Below are 27032 nucleotides of genomic sequence, written 5' to 3' on the forward strand. Positions count from 1 at the left end.
TACTTCAATTAAGCTGGAAAAATAAATACAGATGCATAGAGTTAAGAATCTTCTGAGGAAAAAGAACAATGCCCCTTCTTATTTTGTTACATAAAAAGAAAAACTAGTGCCTGGGGAAATTCCAAACTGACGGCGGAGTGAATGGAAGCTACACAGACCGTCTCCCAGAACCAAACTGAAATTACAACTATAACACAGACAAATCGATGGGAAAAACCAACAGAAAAGCAGCTTGGAGGACCATACAACGAGGGACACTGACTCCATCCTGGTAGGGTTGCGAAGGCGCAAGACCGGGGCTAGGAAGCCATGGGCAGCAGCTCGACAGCAGCCTCAGCTGTGAGCAGCGCCCTCGGGTTAAACTCCCAAGCGGCTCCACAGCGAAGAGCCAGGACAGAGGCTAAACAAGCCACAGCCACTCACGTTACGCTCTGGCAGAGGGACTGGCAGACTGGACTGGAACTGTGTCAGGGCACCCAGGATTTGGAGGGCACTCAGAGCTTTTGCTGAGTGGCAGCCATGCAGGACGGTGGCCGTTTGCTCCTTCCCAGGGCTCTAGGGAGAGGCAGCAGCCCCTCACTCGGAGATCCAACCCCACCCTGTGGGCCAATGAAGTGCTAATTGAAGCTCATTAACAAACAGCATCTGCCCCACCCTCCTGAAATCCCCTTATGCTGAGCACCTGAGGGAGTTTTTCAATCAACTGACAACCCAAAACTCATCAAGTAACCTCGACTGCTAGCCTCCAGGCAAAAAGTTAGAGGATAACAGTACCTTTGAGCCATGATCTTAAGGAAGCTCAACAGGATGAGTAAGAACATAGAGGCGCTGAAAATAAGATATTGGAAATTAAAAACCATAAAGAAGAGATAAAAAATGAAATATTAGAAATGAAAAAAAAAAAAACACATTGGAAGGTTTAAAAAGCAGAGTAAAGGAAGCTGAGGATTGAATCAGTGAATTAGAAGACAGGGTAGAAAAAATCAACCAATCAGACAAACAAAAGGAAAAAAACGATTAAAAAACAGGAAGACAGCTTAAGAGAACTGTGGGACAACTGGAAACGTAATAATATTCACATCATAGGAGTCCCCGAAGAAGAAGGAAATGAACAAAGGATAGAGAATATATTAAAAAAAAAAAAAAAAATAGTGACAGAAAAATTCCCTAATTTGGAGAAGGAAGAAGTCATTCAAGTTCAAGAAGCACAGAGAGTCCCAAGTAAGAACTCAAAAAGGCCCACACCAAGACACATAGTAATTATAATGCCAAAAATTAAGGAAAAAGAGAGAATCCAAAAAGCAGCCGGAGATAAGCAACAGGTTACCTACAAAGGAAACCCCATAAGGCTCTCAGCTGACTTCTAACAAGAAACACTACAGGCCAGAAGGGAATGGCATGAAATAATCAAGGTCATGAAAAACAAGAATCTCAATCCAAGACTACTCTACCCAGCAAGGCTATCATTCAAAGTAGAAGGTCAAATAAAGGGCGTCCCAGACAAAAAAAAGGCTTAGGGAATACATTAGCACCAAACCAGCACTGCAAGAAATGTTAAAAGGACTGCTGTAATTAGCAGTAGTAATGGGAAGAAAAATAGAACCACACTAAACAAAAATGGCAATAAATAAGTACATATCAATAATCACCTTAAATGTAAATGGATTGAATGCTCCCATATAAAGACACAGAGTACTGTATCTGATTGGATTAGAAGGCATGACTCATCTATATGTTGTTTACAAGAGACCCACCTCACAACAAAAGACACACATAGGTTGAAAGTGAAGGGATGAAAAAAATTTTTCCAAGCAAATGGAAAGCAAAAAAAAAAATCTGGAGTACAATATTCATATATGATCAAATAGATTTCAAAATGAAGGCCATAACTACAGACAAAGAAGGCCACTACATAATATTGAAAGAATCTATCTAACAGGAAGATATAACCTTGATAAACATATATGCACCCAATATAGGAGCAACAAAATACATTAAAAATCTTCTAGAGGACTTCCAAGGAGAAATCGACAGCAATACAGTCATAGCAGAGGACTTCAACAACCTGTTGACAGCACTGGATATATCCTCTAGACAAAATATTAGCAAGGAAACAGAGACTCTAAATGAAGCACTACACCAAATAGATTTAATAGATATCTACAGAGAATTACACCCCAAAACTACAGAATACACATTCTTCTCAAGTGCACATGGGACATTCTCAAAGATAGACCACATGATAGGACACAAACTAAATCTCTACAAGTTCAAAAACATTGAAATCATATCAAGCATCTTCTCAGATCACAATGGCATGAAACTAGAAATCAATTGCAACAAAAACATGCAAAGACATTTCAACACATGGAGGCTAAATAGCATGCTATTAAACAGTGAATGGCTTATCGAGGAGATCAAGGAAGAAATTAAAAACTTCCTGGAAACCAATGAAAATGAACACACAACAACACAAAATCTATGGGATACAGCGAAAGCAGTTCTGAGAGGGAAGTTCCTAGCACTACAGGCCTACCTCAAGAAACAAGAAAAATTTCTAATTGACTGTCTAATCTCACAACTTAAAGAATTAGAAAGCAAACAAAAAGAAAACCCCAAAGCAAGTAGAAGAAAGGAAATAGTAAATATCAGAGCAGAAATAGATGACATAGAGACCAAAAAAACAATTCAAAGGATCAATGAAAAAAAAGAGCTGGTTTTTGGAAAGATAAACAAGATCGATGGACCCTTAGCAAGACTCACTAAGAAACAGAGAGATCCCAAATACACAAAATCAGAAATGAAAGAGAAGAAGTAACAACCAACACTACAGAAATACAAAAGATCGTTAACAGCTACTATGAACAACTATATGGCAACAAATTTGACAATCTAAGTGAAATGGTCAAATTTCTAGAAACACAGAGTCTCCCAAAACTGGACCATGAAGAGATAGAAAACTTGAACAGACCAATAACAACTAAGAAAATTGAAGAGGTAATCAAGACTCTCCCAGCAAACAAAACCCCAGGCCCAGATGGCTTTACGGGGGAGTTTTACCGAACATTCAAAAAAGAACTAACACCCATTCTCCTCAAACTATTTCAAAAAATTCAGGAAGAAGGAAGACTTCCAAACTCGTTTTATAAAGCAAGAATAATTGTAATTCCAAAAGCAGAAAAAGACACTACAAAGAAAGAAAACTACAGGCCAATATCCCTGATGAACATAGATGTCAAAATCCTGAACAAAATACTACCAAATTGAATCCAGCAATACATCAAAAAAAATTATTGACCATGACCAAGTGGGATTCATTCCAGGGATGCAAGGCTGGTATAATATCTGCAAATCAATAAATGTGATACATCACATAAACAAAATGAAAAATAAAAACCAGATGATCATATCAATACATGCTGAAAAAGCATTGAACAAAATCCAGCATCCATTTTTGGTAAAAACGCTCAGCAATGTGGGAATAGAGAGATCATATCTCGAGATAATAAAGGTCATATATGAAAGACCTACAGCCAACATCATACTCAATGGACAGAAACTACAAACATTTCTATTAAGAACAGGAACAAGACAGGGATGTCCACTTTTGCCACTCTTATTTAACATAGTACTGGAAGTCTTAGCCACAGCAATCAGACATGAGGAAAAAATAAAAGGGATCCAAATTGGAAAGGAAGAAATGAAACTGTCATTATTTGCAGATGACAGGATATTATACATAGAAAACCCTAAAGACTCCATCAAAAATCTTCTAGACTTAATAAATGAATTTGGCAAAGTAGCAGGATACAAAATTTTCGTCAAGAAATCGACGGCATTCTTGTACACCAATGATGAACTCACAGAAAGAGAAACTGAAAAAACAATCCCATTTATCATCACGCCAAAAAAATTAAGATACCTAGGAATAAATTAACCAAAGAAGTAAAGGACCTATTTGCAGAAAACTACAGGACATTGAAAGGAGAAATAGAGGAAGATATAAAAAAGTGGAAGCACATACCCTGTTCATGGATTGAAAGAATTAACATCATTAAAATGTCCATACTACCCAAAGCAATCTATAGATTCAATGCAATCCCCATCAAAATACCAATGACATATTTCACAGAACTAGAACAAATACTTCAAAAGTTTATATGGAACCAATAAATTCCCCAAATAGCCACAGCAATTTTGAAAAAAAAATGTCAAAGTAGGTGGGATCATAATACCAGATATCAGGTTATACTACAAAGCGACTGTAATCAAAACAGCCTGGTACTGGCACAAGAACAGGCATATAGACCAGTGGAACAGAACTGAAAACCCAGAAATGGACCCAAGGCAATATGCTCAATTAATATTTGACAAAGGTGGCAAGAGCATACAGTGGAGGAAAGACAGCTTCTCTAATAAATGGTGTTGAGAAAATTGGAGAGCTACATGCAAAAAAAATGCAACTAGACCATCAACTTACACCATACACAAAAATAAACTCAAAATGGATAAAAGACTTAAATGTGACCTGTGAATTCAGAAAAAAATTAGAAGAAAATGCAGGCAACAAAATTTCGGACATCATACGGAGCAGAATTTTCACTGATACATCACCTAAGGCAACAGAAACAAAGGGAAAAATGAACACATGGGACTACATCAAACTAAAAAGCTTCTGCACAGCAAAACAAACAATCATCAAAATGGAAAGGCAACCCACTGTATGAAAGAATATCATTGCCAATGATGTATCAGATAAGGAGTTAATTTCCAATATATATAGAGTGCTCATACAACTCCACAAAAGGAAGACAAAGAACCCAATTAAAAAATGGGTAGAGGAACACCTCTCCAAACAGGACATACAAATGGCCAAGAGACATATGAAGAAATGCTCAACATCACTAATCATCAGAGAGATGCAAATTAAAACAACAATGAGGTATCACCCCACACCAGTCAGAATTGCCGCCATCAACAAATCATCAAACAACAAGTGATGGCAAGGGTGTGGAGAAAAGGGAACTCTAATACACTGCTGGTGGGAATGCAGACCGGTGTAGCCACTATGGAAAACAATATGGTGTTACCTCAAAAAGTTAAAAATTGAACTTCCATTTGACCCAGTGATCCCTTTCTAGGAATATACCCTAAGAAGCCTGAAACACCAATCACGAAGAATATATGTACCCCCATGTTCGTAGCAGCACTATTTACAATAGCTAAGATCTGGAAACAGCCCAAGTGTCCATCAGTAGATGAATGGATAAAAAAGCTGTGGTACATATACACAATGGAGTACTATGCAGCGGTAAGAAAGAAAGATCTCTTATCCTTTGAGACAACATGGAGGGACCTGGAAAGTATTATCCTAAGTGAAACAAGCCAAGCAGAAAAAGACAAATACCACATGATCTCACTTATATATGGAATATAATGAACATAACAGTCTGAGGAATAGGGTAGACCCAGAAACATGGAAGTAGGGCACAGACTGACATCCCTCAGAAGAGGGGGGGGTAGTAAGAGATAAACCACAGAACTTATATGCATGTATGCATGGCCAATGGACATGGACAACTAAGCTGGGGACAGGACGGGGGTGGGGTGGGGAGGGGGGTGCCAATGGGGTAAAAAAGGAGAAATATCTGTAACAAAAAAATTAATAAAAAATTTAAAAAAAAATTTTTTTAAATGAAAGAAAAAGAAAAACTAAAAGTCTAGGAAGGGGTGAGATTGGATCAAGCAAATTTGAAAACAAAGACTTTTTCCCGAATTCCACAGCAAGGCTAGTTTAAAGGCAGACTGACAGCTTCCTCCAAGAGCAAAGACTCATACTTTGTAAATAAGGTTTAAAAAGCTCGCCTTCCCTTACCTCCATATGCCGTTCCAACTCTTGCAAGAGAGTAACATACTTTTCTAGTCTCATAAATGGTTTGCTGAGGCTTGTTGTTAGTATGAGGATACCTGGGCTGGATGCACCTTGATTTTCCATAAATTGCTCCAGATCATCACTAGTAAAGAACAAATACAGTTCTATTACTGCTTACTATTCCATGGAAAAGTATTAACTGAACATTATTTTACTGTATTTCACACAATATATAACCAAATAAAAGTTTGATTCAGTAGTCTAAATGCCCATTTATTTATTTTTAACTCAATTCAATAAACCTTTATTGGGTGCTTCTATGCAATCAGCATTGTACACAGCACTGGTGTTACAGAGGTGATCCAGACACTCATGAACTCTGGCTTAATTTATTCATCCAACAATTACTACATCTACTAAGCAACAGGCTCCATTCTATGCTGTGGGTACCGAGATGAACAAAGCAAAAATCCCTGGCCTTAAGGAGACTGTGCCCATGGGAATAGGGCATACAGTCTATCAGATCATCTCAATGTCAGGTTTTAAAAACTATTTTCTTAGTCACTTCAAACATTCTAGTTATTGGCTGGTTAGATGCCAAGGGTAGCATCTCATCAAGTGCTCCCTATTGCCGGAGCACCAACTTGCAACGTTCTGCAATCACATGCTAAATTCAGATAGCAGCATGTTTGTATGACTAATTACAAAGTCACTTAGCCTAGATCTGAAACCAGTATAGTAAGTTACCCAAACAACTTGGTTAAAAATAAAAAGGACTGTCCAGCTGGTGTGGTTTAGTTGGTTGACTGTCATCCTATGCACCTGCACCAAGAGGTCGCTGTTTTGATTCCCAGTCAGGGCACATGCCCAGGTTGTGGGTTCAATTTCCAGTAGGGGGTGTGCAGTAGGTGGCCCATTGATGTTTCTCTCTCATCCATGTTTCTATCTCTTTCCCTCTCCCTCCCTCTAAAAAAAATCAATTAAAATATATAAAAATAAAAAAGATGGTATTAACAGTTTATTAACTATGTCCTGTAAAGGTTTTATTCTGAGCTTTGACATGCTCTGCCCTTTAGCACCCTGTGAATTGTCTCCACCAACAAGATATTGAGTCCCAAGGCTGCAAAATTATTTAATATACATTTACACAAAATATAATTGAAGAACACCTACTGCCTAACTCACAGCATATTTTAAAACTTCTGCCTATCACTTGACCCCTTTACTTCCTTGCTTTTCCATGTATATCCAGTCAGTCACAAGTCTTCTTGTATCTGTTTATTCCTTTCCATTTCCACTGCCACCACCTTAGTTCAGGCCTTCTCATCTTACCTGGTTCACTTCAATAACTCAACTGGTTCCTAGGCTTCCAGGTTTTTTCACTCCTGAACCATCCTACAGACCACCACTTTAATCCCATTGCTTTTCTACTCAGAACCTCTGATTGCCTCTGAGATCAAGTCTTAACATTCTAGATTACTATTGGGCCCACCAATCTTTTTCATCACTCTCCTACAGAACCCTCAACTACAAAGTGAAATACTTATTCTCCCTACGACACATCTTATGCAGCTGTTTCCGACTGTAGTGCATTGCAGTAAGTTGCGAAATGGGTTAACAATAAAACTTTTTATCATTATTATATATTAGGAGTATTGGGAATGGGGTGGATTGCAGGTTATCCCAATTAATAGACATTCTCCCTCCTTGGTTTTTTTAGCAGGAGACAAAAGGATAGGATTTCAGCAGCCTTTAGTATCACATGTGTGTCAGAGGGAAAAAAGGGCTGAGAGGCGCTGCCTTAAGGGAAACAGAGATAAAACCTACTTCCTACTAAAATTGTGAAGATTAAATACTTGGTGTTTGTAAGGATACTATTTCATGCTAAGATCTTCGCATGCTTTGTTTCTTGTTTAATATTCACAACATTTCAACACGTGTTATTCTCATTTTACAGATGAGAAGCTTTAGTCTCAGCATGAGCGAGTAACAAGTACATGTCTATGTTGGGGTTCATACCCAAGTTTGGAGTCAAAGCCTCAGGTCTTTCCATGACACCACATTACCACTGTATAGAAAAGTATTTTATAAATTTTAAAGTAGTCATTAGCTGCATTTTTATTACTATTATTATTATTCCAAGGCAAATACCTTGCTAAAATCACATCTAAAAAATCACCATTAAGCTAGAATTTCCAGCTTAATAGAAATTCAATTGATGTTTAATTTTTAACAAAGAGCATAAAGTACACAAAGAGGTTTTAAAATCCATCACATATAAAATATAATTAGGAAAATAACTCGAATTTGGAGAATGCATTTGAGTAGAAATATAATTTACATAAAATCACATTCTAATTTCTCTTCAATTTATTTAACACGTCTTCCTTTTTCCTTTTCATGACTAAATAACTGCCCACATCCTCAATGTTCTACTCTAATTGATACAAGGGATACAACAATTAAAAGCACATGCTAATGTGTATGCAATTATTACTTCCCATGCAGCATTCTAACTTCTAGGTTTGTTAAATATTATTAAAGAGCCCGGCTGGTGTGGTTCAGTGGTTGAGCATAGACCCATGCACCAAGAGGTCACTGGTCGATTCCTGGTCAGGTCACATGCCCAAGTTGTGAGCCAAAGTCCCAGTGAGAGTCATGCAGGAGGCAGCCAATCGATGTTCACTCTCATCGATGTTTCCGTCTCTCTCTCCCTCTCCCTTCTTCTCTCTTTAAAATGAATAAAAAATATTAAAAACAACAACAAGTAAGGAGATGGAGGCTCAGATATTAACTTGCTGGTTGTTTAAAAATATATTATAAAAGAGTTTTTAAATTTTTCAATACAACATGAGGCCTTTGGTTATTAAAAAGAAAATAACATTGTATTACTGTAATTGAAAAATAAATTTCTGAAAAGGAAAGAACATTTAAAAGGACAAAATTATCTTATAAAACAACTGTCTATTATTATAACTAGATTATAAAAGATACATTTTAATTATCCAAATAAATTTAACATGAAAATTAGTATCATTTATTCACATATATATACAGAGTGGGACAAAAGTAGGTGTGCAGTTGTGAGTATGTGACACACAGAGTTTATTATTATATTATTATTCATTAATTATGGTATTATTTTCTATATAAACAACTGTAAACCTACTTCTGCCCATCCTGTAAGTTGTTTTAGTAAAGAACAATCTTTTTTAAAATGCAGTTTTTAATTTTATAGTTTGTTTGAAACATGAGTTAAAACTTGCTTTTCAAGCTTAACATGTTCTCTATATATGATATGACACAACAGAAGCATTTCTCAATGTATAAATGTTGTTTGAAAATCAACATACATTTATCTCATAGAATTCATGGTAGATGAGGCTCTGATATGTTCTGGGTTGAGCTTGAACGCTCAAGAAAACTCGTATATTACAATATTACTACAGAACTTAAGCATCTTACGTAACAGTGTTTCTGCGAAATCTTTGCATAGATCACCACTTTGAAAAATTATAACTCTACCTAGAACACTAGAAAAGGATCAGATTTTTTATTTCCCCTCCCTACCAGCTTGTCATGGGAATCCTTGTGGCCTGAAAGGGGGAGGTGAGGCATGAAGAGCTGGGAGGCCCTGGACTCTGGACAGTGGAAAATTCCAAGGATGCTACTCAGTTGGGTTGGGTAGATATCTATTATCCCTTTTTCATTTATTCAGTCCCAGAAACTAGGCTGTCTGCTGCTGTTTTGTCCCTACCATTTTTGGTTTATGTCCAGTCTCACTTTCTTCCTCCTCTGTTTCCTCAAAGACAGAAATAGAACAGAACCTAGTCTCAGAACTCTTCCTGTACTCCTTGTCCCCAAAGCAAGGACATAACTCTTTGTTTTTGTTTTGTTTTTTTTTCCCAAAGTCCTCACTGGTGGTAACAGAGAATTAATAAAACTAACAAGAGGAAAAGTACACAATGGTGTTTGTGGTAGTTGCTGCAATAGAGCTAAAAATAAACTCCAGATTTGTCTTAGCACTAACTTTCTCCTCTCTTATAACTCCAGGTCCCTCTCCCTTGTGCAAAGCATGAGCACCACACTGAAGTATGGGAGGAAAGTGGGTATTTTTATAAGGGAGAAACATGAGCTACAGCAGCAAGCCAGAGGGGAGAGAGAGGGGAAGTCCCAAAAGACCTCACCCAAAGGATAGCAAAAGACTGGGGCAGCCATTCAAATATATGTAAATCTGAGGACACACCAAGGCTGGAGTCTGCTCATATATCTATATTCAGATAATACATTACTACGTTTTTTTATTTTTTTATTTGCAAGGCAGCAACTTGCAATCATATAATGTTAAGACTGCATGCCTTTTCATTGCCAATTGCCACACTCATTCCTGGTATGATATTGCCATCTGCAGGCCAAGAGGAAGCAGTTCAACTAACTGGTCTCAGGCTCTGAGGAATTTTCCTGCTTGAAAATACCTGCTGCTTCATCAGGGAAGGAACAGAACTCCACCGATCTCCTTATTTTTGCTGCTACTTCCTCTAATACAAAATTTTCATCTGAATTTTCTGTGAATTTCATTCAACTATGCTTTGCCTCTAGTATGCCAGCATAAATTAAAGAAGCATGTAAAGTAGCTGAGATTATATTAGAAGCAAGTCTGAGAAAAAACCCAAGTATTTTCATTGAATTTTCATCCCTTACATGTAAATAAACCAGTAAGATAAAAATTCAGTTCTATGGGACTCCAGTGAGTTTTCTACCATTTTTAGGGATATTGTAAGTCTCAAAAAATATTACTAACCAAAATCAAACAAACAGGGTAAAATAATTCCTGCAGCCCAGCCAGTGTGATTCAGTGGTTGAGCGTAGACCCATGCATTGGGAGGTCGCCGGTTCGGTTCCCAGTCAGAACATGTGCTCAGATTGTGGGCCAACACCCTGGTTAGGGGGGGAGGGCATGCTGGAGGTGATCAATTGATGTTCTCTCTCATCGATATTTCTATCTCGCTCTCCCTCTGCATTCCCCACACTCTCTAAAAATCAATAAAGAAAAAAAATTAAAAAATATTCCTCCAAAAGTTCAGAATCTTTAAATTAACAAATGTAACAAATTTTAAATAATAAAGTTTTAAGAAATCACTATTGTTATTTATAAAATTCAATTTATAACATGGGTAAATTCCATCAGTAACATTTTAACAAGCAGTTACCACAGAAAGTTCTCTAAACACTACAAAAGGCTATTGTTTGAGATACACTATATCTTTCTGATATTTACCAAGAACTGCTATTCTCAGACTAAAAGGAAAAGAATGTGATTGTAGAAATGGGAACCTAACATGAGGAGTAATCTCTTTTTATTGGTATTAAGAATTTTGCCCTTATACACACAGAATGTCTATGCAATCATCACAGGAAAAACACCCTTGAACCATTTTTTTCTTTATTGAAGATAAGTAGTAAAGTATGAAAGCATTCTTGAAAATGATAAAAACAAATTCAGGACTGTGGTTCCCTCTGATGAAGTGGGGAGGAGTGGGAAATATTGGCGAGTATACAGAGGACTTCAATTGCAGTTATAATTAAGCTAAATTGTGGATTTGTGGGTGTACTTTATTTTATCTCTGTTTTATGTGTACTTGAAATATCACATTTTTTTTCCTAAAAAACACAACACAGCTAGTAGCTGGTAGAAGATTAATAAAGTAGAAATGGGAAGCAGCAACAACTACCTTGTGCTTTACACTTTGGACTTTGTATACATTGTTCCATTTAATGATCATACCAACTCTACAAGTTAAGTGGTTTTATTCTCACTTTAAAAGTGAGGAAACTACAAATTAGAAGTAAGTTAATTACCTTTGGAAAAAATCTTATAGGTTGCAGAATTGTATACTGAGACAATATAAAAATGGTTTAAAAGTTTATGCTGAAGAAAGAGAAAAAATGGCAGTGGAGTGAATGGAAGCTACACAGGCCGACTCCCAGGACCAAATTGGAATTGCAACTCAAATAAAGACAAATCATTAGGAAAAACCAACTGAAGGACACTGGAGAGAAAACTTAAAATCAGGGACGGAAGGAGGACAACAAATTTAGCCTCGTAGGAATTGCAGAGGTGCAAGAGGGTGGGCTAAGAGCTCCCAAACAGCAGCTGAGGACTGTTTAAGCTGTGAGTAGTCCGGGTCCCTGAAGGGCCAGAGCACTAAATCTGCTAATGCCACTCACCTTGGGATCCTAAAGAGGGAGGGGGACAGAACTGTAACTGTGTTAAGAGAGTCCAGGTCTCCTGGCTCAGGAGAAAGCTAAAAAGGACACTGGAAATTTTACGTTGAATCACTCCCTCATAGGACAGTGGCCATATTACTCAAAAATCCCCTTCCCAGAGACCAAGGGATAAGCAACAGACGCCCCCCTCAGAAATTAAACACCACCAGGTGAAGCCAGAGAAATACAAATTGAGGCTCATTAACAAATAGAGTATGCCAACAAGCAAGTGCCCCAATGACTGTATATCCTCTTACACCTGAGGGATTTGTTATTCAGCTGAGGGCTACAACCCAAGGCTCATCAAGCAACTGAGACTGATAGCCTCCAGGCAAAAAGCTAGAGGATAACTGAACCTTTAATTGGTCTGCAAATCTACTCAGGAAAGTAAGACCTGACAGTGATGTTCAATGTGGGATCTCCCACATGCACCAAATCCAGTAAATAAAGCTAAAATCAGTGAAACACCAACACCCACAGAGAAAATTTCTCAGGCTCCAAAACTCATTGAGACAACCAAAATGATGAAACAAAGAAACAAATTCCAAATGAAAGACCAAGAGAACTCTACACAACAAGAGGAAAATGAAACACAATTAAGCAAGTTATCAGAGGCAGAGTTCACAGTAATGAAAAGGAGGAAGCTCAACAGAATGAAAAAAGAGCTTGACAGCGTGAGTAAGGACATAGAAATATTGAAAATCAGAGAGCTGGAAATGGAAAACCAACAAGCTGAAATAAAAAATGACACAGTAGAAATAATGACCACATTGGAAGGAATAAATAGCAGAGTAAGGAAGCCAAGTATGGGATCAGTAAATTTAAAGACAGGGTAAAAAAATTTACTCAATCAGAGAACAAAAAAGAAAAAAACAATTAAAAAACAGGAAGACAGAGAATTCCAAAATGGCAGCAGAATAATGGAAGCTACATAAACCATCTCCCAGGACCAAACTGGAATTACAACTAAAATAAAACCAAATAGTCGGGAAAAAGCAACAGAAAAGCAGCTGGAGAGGACCCATATAACCACAAACAGGAAAAATGAAAATGAATCAAGCCTGGTAAGAACTGCAGAGGCACAAGAGGGTGGGCTGAAAGCCCCAGGACAGCAGCTGTTTTAGCTGTGAGCAGCTACCATGGGGGTTAAAATCCAAAGCTAGCTGCACAGCCCAGAGGAACTTAACAGATTACTAAATTAGCTACAGCCAATCACCTTGGGCTCTGGCAGAGGGCAGGAGGACTGGACTGGAAATGTGTGGACACTCAGGAGCTTGGAGAGCTGGGAAGGCACAGGGAGTTTGGTGCTGAATCACTCCTTCATACAACAGTGGCCATCTAGTTGCTTCCCAAATCCTCAGGGAGAAGCAACAACCCCTCCCACAGGAATTGAAGATTGCCCAACTAGGCCAGAGAAATGCAAATTGAGGTTTATTAACAACCAACAATTGCCCCATACTATGGAGATTCTCTTACACTGAACATGTAAGGGAGTATTTCATTCAGTTGAAGGCTACAACCCAAGGTTCATCAAGTAACTGAAAATAATAACCTCTAAGAAAAAGGCTAGAGGATATCTAAACCTTTCTTGGACTTACAAATACACCCAGGAAAGTAAGACTTGACAGTGGTGTTTAAGGCGAGTCCTCCCATACTCATCCAAACCCAGAAGAGGGAAGCACAAACAGCAGGATGCCAACATCCACAGGGAAATTTTGGCAAGCTCCAAAACCCACTGAGATAGCCAAAATGGTGAAACAAAGAAATACCAAATGAAAGAACAAGAGAACTCTACTGAAGGTGAGATAAATGAAATGCAGTTATCAATAATAGAGTTCAGAGCAATGATACTGATGAAGCTCAACAGCATGAGTAAGGATCTCAACACCATGAGTAAAAATACAAAAACACTGAAAATCAACCAATTGAAAATGAAAAACCACCAGGAAGAAGTGAAGAACGACATAGTACAAATAAAGAACACATTGGAAAAAAATCACCAGCACAGTAGAGGAAGCTGAGTACCAGATGAGTAAATTAGAAAAAAATCAACCAATCAGAAAACCAAAAGGAAAAAAAAATGAAAAACAAACAAACAAAAAAACAACAACAAGAAGACAGCTTAAGAGAATTGTGGGACAACTGGAAACATAAAAACATTCGCATCATAGGAGTTCCAGAAAAAGAAAAGAAAAAGCAAGGGTGAGAGAATATATTTTAAGAAATAGGGACAGAAAACTTCCCTAACTTGGGGAAGAAAGAAGGCATCCAATTTCAAAGAAGCACAGAGACTCCCGAATAAGAAGAACCCAAACAGACCCACACCAAGACACATGATAATTGAAATGCCAAAAGTTAAAGACTAAGAGAACACTACAGGCAGGAAGAGATAAGCAAAAGGTTACCAACAAAGAAACTCCCATAAGGCTATCAACTGACTTCTCAACAGAAATACTACAGGCCAGAAGGAAATAGCATGAAGTAATCAAGGTAATGAAAAACAAGGGTCTGAATCCAAGACCACTCTATCCAGCAAGGCTATCATTCAAAATAGAAGGTTAAATAAAGAGTTTCACAGACAAAAACAAAAAACAACAACAACAAAACAAAGGCTAAGGGAATATATTAGCACCAAACTAGCACTGCAAGAAATGCTGAAAGGACTTCTGTAATTAGTAGAAGAAAGAGGAAGACAAATATAACCACAGTAAACCAAAATGTCAAAAATTAAGTACATATCAATAATGACCTTAAATGTAAATAGATTGAACACTCCAATCAAAAGACACAGAGTAGCTGATTGGATAAGAAAGCATGACCCATGTATATGTTGTTTACAAGAGACCCACCCCATAACAAAAGACTCAAATAGGTTGAAAGTGAAGAGATGGAAAAAATTCTTCCAAGCAAATGGAAAGGAAACAAAAGCTGATATAACAATACTCATATCTAATAAAATAGATTTCAAATTGAAGGCCATAACTAGAGGCAAAGAAGGCCACTACATAATATTAAAATATCTATCCAACAGGAAGATATAACCTTAGTAAACATATATGCACACATATACAAGCATTAAAATATATTAAAAATCTTCTGATGGACTTCAAAAGAGAAATTGACAGCAATAAAATCATAGCAGAGAAATTCAACACCCCGCTGACATCACTGGATAGGTTCTCTAGATAAAAAATTAACAAGAAAATAGAGACTCAAAATGATGCACTAGAGCAAATGTATTTAATAGATATCTACAGAGAATTACACCCCAAAGCTAGAGAATTCACATTCTTCTCAAGTGCACATGGGACCTTCTCAAAGATGGACCACATATTAGGACACAAAATAAGTCTCTACAAGTTCAAGAAGATTGAAATCATATCAAGCATCTTCTCAGATCACAGTGGCATGAAACTAGAAATCAATTGCAACAAGAACATGCAAAGACATTTAAACACATGGAGGCTAAATAGCATGTTATTAAACAATGAATGGATTATTGAGAAGATCAAGGAAGAGATTAAAAACTTCCTGGGAACCAATGAAATGAACACAGAACAACACAAAATCTATGGGATGCAGCGAAAGCAGTTCTGATTGGGAAGTTCATAGCACTACAGGCCAACCTCAAGAAACAAACAAACAAAAATCTCTAATTGACTATATAACCTCATAACTTAAAGCACTAGAAAGCACACAAAAAGAAAACCCCAGAGCAAGTAGAAAGAACAAAATAGTAAAGACCAGAGCAGAAATAAATGACAGAGACAAAACAAACAAACAAAAAAACAATCCAAAATATCAATGAAACAATAAGCTGGTTCTTCAAAAAGATAAACATGATTGATGGACTCTTAACTAGACTCACCAAGAAACAAAGAGAGAGAAACCAAATATACAAAATCAGAAATGAAAGAGAAGTAACAACTGACACCACAGAAATACAAAAGATCGTTAACAAATGCTATGAACAATTATATGGCAACAAACTGGACAATCTAAGTGAAATAAACAAATTTCTAGAAACACGTAGTCTCCCAAAACTGAACTGGAAAAAGATAGAAAATTTGAACAAACCAATAACAACTAAGAAATTGAAGATGTAATCAAGATCCTCCCAGCAAACCAAAACCCAGGCTTATATGGCTTCACTGGGGAGTTTTATTGAACATTCAAAGACCTAACACCCAATCTCCTCAAACCATTCCAAAAAATTCAAGAGAAAGGAAGACTTACAAACTCATTTTATGAGGGCAGCCTATTTCTAATTCCAAAACCAGATGAAGACACTACAAAGAAAGAAAACTAGAGGCCAATATTCTTGATGAACATATATGTCAAAATTCTGAACAAAATAATACCAAATCGAATCCACCGATACAGTATAAAAATTATTCACCATGACCAAGTGGGATTCATCCCAGGGATGCAAGGCTGGTACAATATTCGCAAATCAATAAATGTGATACATTACATAAACAATATGAAAGATAACCATATGATCATATCAATAGATGCTGAAAAAGCATTAGACAAAATCCAGCACCTATTTCTGATAAAAATGCTCAACAATGTGGGAATAGAGGGATACTATTTTGACATCATAAAAGCCATAAATGAAAAACTACAGCCAACATAATACTCCATGGGCAAAAACTGAAAGCATTTCCCTTAAGAACAGAAACAAGACAGGGATGCCCACTTACCACACCCTTATCTAACATAGTGCTGGAAGACTTAGCCACAGCAATCAAACATGAAGAAAAAATAAAAGGAATCAAAATTGGAAAGGAGGAAGTAAAATTGTCATTATTTGCAAATGACATGATATTGTACATAGAAAACCCTAAAGACCCCATCAAAAATCTACTAAACTTAATAAATGAATTTGGCAAAGTATCAGGATACAAAATTAATGTAAAAAAATCGATGGCATTCCTATGCACAAATGATGAACTCACAGAAAGAGAAATTAAAAATCAATCCCATTTATCATCGTGGCAAAAAAAGTTAAGATACCTAGGACTAAACTTAACCAAAGAAATAAAGGACCTGTTTGCAGAAGACTACAGGACATTGAAAAAAAGAAAAATAGAGGAAGATATATAAAAGTGGAAGCACATACCTTGTTCATGGATTGGAAGAATTAACTTCATTAAAATGTTCATACTACCTAAAGTAATCTATAGATTCAATGCAATTCCCATCAAAATAACAATGACATATTTCACAAAACTAGAACAAACACTTTAAACGTTCATATGGAACCAAAAAAGACCCTGAATAGCCACAGCAATCTTGAAAAAGAAGGACAAAGTATGTGGGATCATACTACCTGATATCAGGTTATACTACAAACCTACTATAATCAAAGCAGCCTGATACTGGCTTAAGAACAGGCATATATGTCAATGGAACAGAACAGAGAACCCAGAAATTGACCCAAGACATTATGCTCAATTAATATTTTACTAAGGTGGCAAGAGCACACAATGGAGCAGTCTCTTATATAAATGGTGTTGTGAAAATTAGACAGCTATATGCAAAAGAATGAAACCAGACCATCAACTTACACCATACACAAGAATAAACTCAAAATGTATAAAAGACTTAAATGTGACTTGTGAATCCATAAAAATCCTAGAAGAAAATGTAGGCAACACAATTTCAGATATCATATGCAGCAGAATTTTCACTGTTACATCACCTAAGACAATAGAAACAAAGGAGAAAATGAAATATGGGACTAAATCAAACTAAAAAGCTTCTGCACAGCAAAAGAAACTGCCATCAAAATGGAAAGGGAACCCAGTATATGGGAGACCATAATAGATAGGGATATATCAAATAAGGGATTAAGTTCCAAAATATATAGAGTACTGATACAACTCAACAATAGGGAGACAAAGAACCCAATTAACAAAATGGGCCGAAGACCTAAATAGACACTTCATGGATTGGACATACAAATGGCCAAGAGATATATGAAAAAATGTTCAACATCGCTAATCATCCAAGAAATGCCAATTAAAACAACTATGAGGTATCACCTCACACCTGTCAGAATGTCTGGCCATCAACAAATCATCAAACAACAAGTGCTGGCAAAGGTGGGGAGAAAAGGGGACTCTAGTACACTGCTGGTGGGAATGCAGACTGGTGAAGCCACTATGGGAAACAATATGGTGTTAACTCAAAATATTAAAAATTGAACTGCCATTTGACCCAGTGATCCCACTTCTCAGAATATACCATTAGAAGCCTGAAACACCAACCAGAAAGAATATGTGTACCCGTATGTTCATAGCAGCATTATTTACAATCACTAAGATCTGGAAACAGCCCAAATGTCCATCAGTGGATGAGTGGATAAGAAAGCTGTGGTACAAATATACAATAGAATACTATGTAGCTTTAAGAAAGAAAGATCTCTGATCCGCAGGCCGACACTCTAACCGCTGAGCCGAACCCCAAGAGGCCCACACCAAGACACATCATCATTAAAATGCAAAAGGTTCAAGACAAAGAGAGAATCTTAAACGCAGCAAGAGAAAGGCAGCTAGTTACCTACAAGGGAGTTCCCATTAGGCTGTCAGCTGATTTCTCAAAAGAAACTTTGCAGGCCAGAAGGGAATGGCAAGAAATATTCAGAGTGATGAAAACCAAGAACCTACAACCAAAATTACTCTATCCTGCAAAGCTGTCATGTAGAATCGATAGACATATAAAAACTTTCCCAGACAAGAAAAAGTTAAAGGAGTTCATCACTACCAAACCATTGTTATATGAAATTATGAAGGGTCTTTTTGAAGAAAAAGATAAAAGGTATGAACAAACAAAATGGCAATGAATACATATCTATCAACAATGGAATCTACAAACAAAATGAACAGGTAGAACAGAAACATTCTCATAGATACAGAGAACATTTTGTTGGTTGCCAGTTGGGAGGGGGGTTGGGGGAATGGGTGAAAAAGGTGAAGGGATTAAGAAGCACAAATTCATTGCTAGACTGACAAACCTCAAAGGGAAAGGGGTTGCAGGGGTGGGAAGAAATAACCAAAGAACTTATATGCATAAAAAAAGAAAGAAAGAAAGATATTTTATCCTTTGAGACAACATGGAAGGATCTCAATAGTATTAGGCTAAGTGAATTAGGCTAAGCAAAATAAACCAATCAGAGAAAGACAAATACCACATGATCTCCCTTATTTGTGGAATATTGTGCACAGAATAATTGGATGAACATAACAGACACAGAGACATGGAAGTAAAGTTCAAACTGACAAATATCAGGAGGGGGGCAGGCTGGTGGGGAAGAAAGAGATAAACCAAAGAACTTATGTGCATATATGTATGAACAATGGACATAGATAACAATGCTGTGTGGTGGGTGGGGTAGTATTGGAAGGAGGGTGTCAATGGGAGAAAACAGAGAAACATCTGTACTACAAATAAATTAATTAATAAAAAAAAATATGTTTACACTGAGATCAAGGAGTGGCACAAAGGGACCTAAAAGGAAATGGTAAGGAATTTTACTTTCACGATGATGATATGACCTGCTCCATGGACCCCTTTCACAGTGAAACAAGCAAAGCTTCTGGAAATCATTAAAAAAAATACATTTAAATTCTTTAAGATTTATCTTAATGGTGTTTTATACATGAAAAAATATTTATTTAATTAAGTATTCTTTTTTTTTTTTTTTAATTCTCACCTGAGGATATTTTCTATTTATCTTCAGATAGGGTGGCAGGAAGGGAAAAAGAGAGGAACATGGATGTGAGAACAACACATTGACTGGTTGCCTCCCACATGACCATGACTAGGGCCAGGGACTAATTAGAACCCAGGTATGTGCCCTTGACCAGAATGGAACCTATGACTCATTCTCCCATGGGCCTATGCTCTAACCACTGAGCAAACTGACCAGGGCCAAGAAAATATTCTAAAATTCAGAACACAGAGAGTTTAAGCATTTTAGCCATGATCTGCTATCTCCCACTCTTCTTTCTTTGTAGCTCAGCTGGACACAAGCTCAACTCAAGGGCATGGCCTTCGACTCCATGGTGTGGCCTCCCCTCAGCTCCCAATCCAAGGACACAATATCTCACTAGCACATCTCATCATCTTCAAGTCTGAGTTGAAGAAGCTAAATTCCTGGCAAGTGTGGCTGAGAGGTAGGAGGCTTCCTTCTTCACTTAGCCTTCCTTAGGGGAGAAGAATCTACCCCAAAAGTGGCAGGTTAAAAATACTGGAGCCCTATCACCCTCATACCAGTGCATTTGTAGGGTACAAATTCTGTTCTGGGAGAGGCAAGCAGAGAAGACCACAGGCCACTGCCTTGATCAACACCCACAATAGTACCTTAAATTTTTTCCCCACAGGAAAAGGCAGTCCATTGGAAGGGAGAGCTCTGAAGTTTTCTCCAAAGTAGCTAATTTTAGTTCAAAAACAGTGTGGGAAAATTCAAGCCTAAAGCTCTTATAAAAATAATAAAAATTTTGGTGGTAAGCAAATAAAAGGAGGCTGGTAGCTCCTCTTTACTTAAGAGCAATAAACTAAATTATAGGCCAACTAGTCACTAGAGAGAATCAGGGAAAGAGATAGCTAAAAAGTGCTCAGAAGGATCAGAACAAACTTTAAAGACTGGTCTTAAAATTACCCCTCCCTGTAAAATCTCAGACATTTCTTTTAGGAACATTTTTTCTGATATATCTCCTTGGGCAAGGGAAACACAAGAAAAAAATAAACAAGTGGAACTACATAAACTAAAAAGCTTCTGCACAGCAAAAGAAATCATCAATAAAATGAAAAGGGAATCCACTGTGTGGGAGAACATAATTGCCAATGATATATGTAATAAGAGGCCAATACCCCAAATTTATAAAGAACTCACACAACTCAGCATCAAAAAAATAAAATAAATAAATAAAAAATGGGCAGAGGACCTGAATATACCCTTTTCCGAAGAGGATATATGGATGACCAATAAATATATGAAAAGATGCTCAACAACACTAATCATCAGAGAAATAAAATTAAAACCACAATGATATATCACCTCATTCTTGTCAAAATGGCTATCATCAATAAATCAACAAACAACAAGTTTGCGATGATGTGGAGAAAAGGGAACTCTTATGCACTGTTGGTGGAAATGCATATTGTATGGGCACTATGGAAAGTAATATGAAGTTATCTCAAAAATATTAAAAATGGAGCTGCTTTATGACCCAGCAAGTTTACTTCTGGGTATATTTCCAAGAAATCTCAAGACACTAATTTAAAAGAATAAATGCACCCATACATTCATTGCAGCTTTATTTACAATTGCCAAGATATAGAATGAACTCTTACCATTTGCAATAGCATGGATAGACTAGATGGTATTATGCTCAGTAAAATAAGTCAGTCAAAGAAAGACAAATAAAATATCATTTTATTTATATGTGGAATCTAAACAACAAAATAAATGAACAAACAAACAAAAACAGACTCATAGATACAGAAAACAGATTGATGGTTACCTCTCAGGAGGGGTCTGGGTGAAAAATGTGTAGGGATTAAGAAGTACAAATTGGAAGTTACAGAATAGTCACGGGGATGTAAAGTACAGCATAGAGGATATAGTCAATAATATTGTAATAACTATATATGGTACTAGGTGGGAATTTGAAATATCCAGGGAAGGGGGTCATTTTGTAAAGTATATGACTATCTAACAATTATGCTATACACTTGAAACTAATGCAAAATTATATTAAATATAACTGTATTAAAAATTTAGAAAACACAACAGACAGAAAGAAAAAAGTAAGGTCGAATCCTGCGCACAGACTTCCACCCCAATGATCTGTAGGCTGGTGGGCCAGTGGCCACAGAAACTGTAAGAGATCTTGGAAGATTCCAAAATGGCACCTGAGTGAATGGAAGCCACACAGACCATCTCCCAGGACCAAACTGGAATTACAATGAAAATAAAGACAAATTGTCATGGAAAGAGAAACAGAAAAGCAGCTTGGAGGATCATATAACCAGGGACACTGACTCAATCCTGGTAGGATTACAGAGGCATGAGAGAGGGGTTGGGAGCCCACAGACACCAGCAGCCATGGCTGTGAGCAGTGCCCTCGGGGTTAAACTCCCAAGTGGCTCCACAGTGCAGAGCTGGTACAGACATTAAAATAGCCACAGCCACTCACCTTGGGCTCCAGCAGAGGGAGGGAAAACTGGACTGGAACTGTGTGGGGACACATGGGAATTAGAGGGCTCTCAGAGCTTTTGCTGAGTTGTGATCATGCAAAACAGTCGTCAACTTGCTCCTTCCCAGGGCTCTGGGAAGAGGGTTTGGCCCCTCTCTTGGATATTCAACCCTACCCAGTGGCCACTGAAATTCAAATTGAGGCTCCTTAACAACCAGAATCTGCCCCACACTGAAGAAATCCCCTTATTCTGAACATCTTAGGGAGTTTTCATTCAACTGAGAGGACAAGGCTCTTCAAATAACTGTGACTAATAGCCTCCAGGCAAAAAGCTAGACAATAACTAAACCATTCCTGGGCTTGCAACTCAGCACAGGAAGGTAAGACTTGACAGTGGTGTTTAACTTGGGTCCTCCCACACTCATCCAAACCCAGTAGAGGGTGCCAAAAAAAGCAGAACACCAAAACCCACAGGGAAAATTCAGCAGGCTCCAAAGCCCACTGAGAAAGCCAAAATGGTGAACCAAAGAAACAAATCCAAAATGAAAAAACAAGAGACCTCTACCAAAGATGAGATAAAAGCAGTGCACTAAAGCAAGTTAAGAAATTAGAATTCAGAGCCATGATCTTTTTTTTTTTTTTTAATCCTCAACCGAGGACATTTTTCCATTTTTTGTTCAGATAGAGGGGGAGGGAGAGAGAGGAAGAGAGAGAGAGAGAAACATCGATGTGAAGGGACACATCAAGTGGCTGCCACCTGCACGACCAACCAGGGCAGGGGACAAACTGCAACCGAGGTACGTGCCCTAAGCGGGAACCGAACCCAGGTCTCTCTGTACCGCAGGCCGATGCTCCAACCGCTGAGCCAGACCGGCCAGGGCCAGAGCCATGATCTTGAGGAAGCTCAACAGCATGTGTAAGAACATGAGCATCATGAGTAATAAAATAGAAATGTTGAAAATCAACCAGTTAAAAATTAAAAACCACAAAGAATAAATGAAGAATGACATATCAGAAATAAAGAACACAATGGAAGGTCTAAACAGCAGAGTAGACAAAACTGAGGACCAGATCAGTGAATTAGAAGACAGGGTAGAAAAAAATCAACCAATCAGAAAACCAAAAGGATAAAGGAATTTAAAAAAATAAATAAATAAAACAGGAAGAAAGCTTAAGATAAATATGGGACAGCTGGAAACATAATAATATTCACATCATAGGAGTCCCTGAAGAAGAGGAAAATGGGCAAGGGCTAGAGAATATATTTGAAGAAATAGTGACAGAAAACTCCCCTAATTTGGTGAAGGAAGAATGCATTCAAGTTTAAGAAGCACAGAGTCCCCAAGTAAGAAGAACCAAAAAAAAAAAAAAAAAAAAAAAATGACAGCAAGACACATAGTAATCAAAATGCCAAAAATTAAAGACAAAGAGAGAATCCTAAGAAGAGCAAGAAATAAGAACAGGTTACCTACAAAAGAACTCCCATAAGGCCATCAGCTGACTTCTCAACAGAAACACTACAAGCCAGAATGAAATGGCATGAGGTAATCAAGGTCATGAAAAACAAGAATCTGAATCCAATACTACACTACCCAGCAAGGCTATCATTCAAAATAGAAGATCAAATAAAGAGCCTCCCAGACAAAAAAAAAAAAAAAAAAAAAAAAAGGCTAACGGAATACATTAGCACAAAACCGGCACTGCAAGAAATGATAAAAGAACTGCTGTAATTAGCAGGAGAAATACGAAAAAAAAATAGAACCACACTAAACAAAAATGACAATAAATAAGTACATATCAATAATCACCTTAAATGTAAATGGATTGAATGTTCTGATAAAAAGACACAAAGTAGCTGATTGGATAAGAAAGCATGGCCCATATATATGTTGTTTACAAGAGACCCACCTCACAACAAAAGACTCACATAGGTTGAAAGTGAAGGGATGGAAAACCATCTTCCAAGAAAATGGAAAGGAAAAAAATGCTGTGTAGCAATTCTCATACCTGATAAAATAGATTTCAAAATGAAGACCATAACTAGAAACAAAGAAGGCCACTACATAATATTGAAAGGATCTATCCAACAGGAAGATATAACCTTGGTAAACATATATGCACACAATATAGAAGCACCAAAATATATTAAAAGTGTTCTGAAAGATTTCAAAGGAGAAATCGATAGCAATACAATCATAGGAGGGGACTGCAACACCCCACTCACTCGTTTTATGAGGCCAGCATAATTCTAATTCCAAAACCAGAAAAAGACATTACAAAGAAAGAAAACTACAGGCCAATATCCCTAAACAAAATACTCGCAAATTGAATCCAACAATACGTCAAGAAAATTATTCACCATGACCAAGTGGAATTCATTCCAGCGATGCATGATGGTACAATATTTTCAAATCAATAAATGTGATACACCACATAAACAAAATGAAGAATAAAAACTACATGATCATATCAATAGATGCTGAAAAAGCATTCGAGAAAACCCAGCACCCATTTCTGATAAAAAATGCTCTGCAGTGTGGAAATAGAGGGATCATATCTCGACAACATGAAGGCCATATGTGAAAGACCTACAGCCAACATCATACTCAATGGGGAAAAACTAAACTCATTTCCCTTAAGAACAAGAAAAAGAAAGGGATGCCCTCTTTTGCCACTCTTATTTCACATAGTACTGGAAGTGTTAGCCACAGTAATCAGACATGAAGAAAAAATAAATGGGATCCAAATTTGAAAGGAGGAAGTAAAAGTGTCATTATTTGCAAATGACATAATATTGTATATTAAAAACCCTAAAGACTCCATCAAAAATCTACTAGTCTTAAGAAAATAATTCGATAAAGTAGCAGGATACATAATCAAAGTTAAGAAATAGACGTCAAATGGAAGTTCAATTTTTAATTTTTTGAGGTAACACCATATTGTTTTTCATAGTGGCTGCCCCAGTCTGCATTCCCAACAGGAGTGTACTAGAGTCCCCTTTTCTCCACACTCGCGCCAACATTTGTTGTTTGATGATTTGTCGATGGCGGCCATTTTGACAGGTGTGAGGTGATACCTCATTGTTGTTTTAATTAGCATCTCTCTGATGATTAGTGATGTTGAGCATTTCTTCATATGTCTCTTGGCCATTTGTATGTCCTGTTGGGAGAGGTGTCTATTCAGCTCCTTTGCCCATTTTTTAATAGGGTTCTTTGTCTTCCTTTTGTTGAGTTGTATGAGCACTCTATATATATTGGAAATTAACCCTTTATCTAATACATTATTGGCAATAATGTTCTCCCATACAGTGGGTTGCTTTTCAATTTGACCCAGTGATCCCACATTTAGGAATATACCCTAAGAAGCCTGAAACACCAATCAGGAAGAATATATGTATCCCTATGTTCATTGCAGCACTATTTACAATAGCTAAGATCTGGAAACAGCCCAAGTGTCCATCAGTAGATGAATGGATAAAAAAGCTGTGGTACATATACACAATGGAGTACTATGCAGATGTAAGAAAGAAAGATCTGTTATCCTTTGAGACTACATGGAGGGACATCGAAAGTATTATCAAAAGTGAAATAAGCCAAGCAGAAAAAGACAAATACCACATGATCTCACTTATATATGGAATATAATGAACATAACAGTCTGAGGAATACGGTAGACCCAGAAACATAGAAGTAGGGCACAGAATGACATCCCTCAGAAGAAGGGGTGGGGGGGTGAGAAGAGATAAACCACAGAACTTATATGCATGTATGCATAACCAATGGACATGGACAACAAAGCCAGGGATGGGGCAGTGAGGGATGGGGAGGAGGGTGTCGATGGGGTAAAAAAGAAACATTTGTAACAAAAAAATTAAAATTAAAAAAAAAAAAAACAAATAGATGTCATTCTTATACACCAATGATGAAGTTACAGAAATTGAAAATAAAAAAATCCCATTTACCATCACAGCAATAATATTAAGATTCCTAGGAATAAACTTAACCAAAGAAGTAAAGGACCTATTCACAGAAAACTACGCGTCATTGAAAAAAGAAATAGAGGAAGATATAAAATAGTGGAAGCACATACCTTGTTCATGGATTGGACAACTTACTATCATTAAAATGCCCATACTACCCAAATCAATCTATACATTCAAAGCAATCTTTATCAAAATATTAATGACATATTTCACAGAACTAGAACAAACACTCCAAAAGTATATATGGATCCAAGAAAAGACTCCTAAGAGTCACAGCAATCTTTAAAAAAAGGTACAGAGTAGGAGGTTTCACATTACCAGATATCAGTTTATACTACAAACCCATTGTAATTAAAATATCCTGGTGCTGGCACAAAAACAGATAGATAGATCAAAGGAACAGAAAAGAGTACCCAGAAGAGTACCAATACTTCATATTGACCCAAGGCAATATGAAGCTGGCAAGAGCATACAGTGGAGTCAAGACAGCCTCGTCAATAAATGATGTTGGGAAAATTGGACAGCTACTTGCAAAAAAAAAAAAAAAATGAAGCCAGACCAGCAACTTATACCATACACAAGAATAAACTCAAAATGGATAAAAGACTGAAATGCAACTCGTGAATCCATAAAAATTCTAGAAGAAAATATAGGTAAGTGAACCTGTCATCATTTACAGATGACACAATATTGTACATGGAAA

At 37.2% G+C, this 27032-nt stretch overlaps 1 protein-coding gene across 2 annotated transcripts in view; it reads right to left on the reverse strand.

Moving 5' to 3' along the window:
* Positions 1-27032, reverse strand: part of ARHGEF6 (Rac/Cdc42 guanine nucleotide exchange factor 6) — a 293880-nt gene that overhangs the window by 44658 nt on the left and 222190 nt on the right. For both annotated transcript variants that reach the window (XM_036270036.1, XM_036270035.1), the window contains exon 10: positions 5876-6014. In XM_036270036.1, coding sequence (XP_036125929.1) covers positions 5876-6014 — 139 coding nt within the window. The remainder of the gene's footprint in view (positions 1-5875; positions 6015-27032) is intronic.

This window comes from Molossus molossus, unplaced genomic scaffold (genome assembly GCF_014108415.1).
Source record: "Molossus molossus isolate mMolMol1 unplaced genomic scaffold, mMolMol1.p scaffold_m16_p_2, whole genome shotgun sequence".
Classification (NCBI taxonomy): domain Eukaryota; kingdom Metazoa; phylum Chordata; class Mammalia; order Chiroptera; family Molossidae; genus Molossus; species Molossus molossus.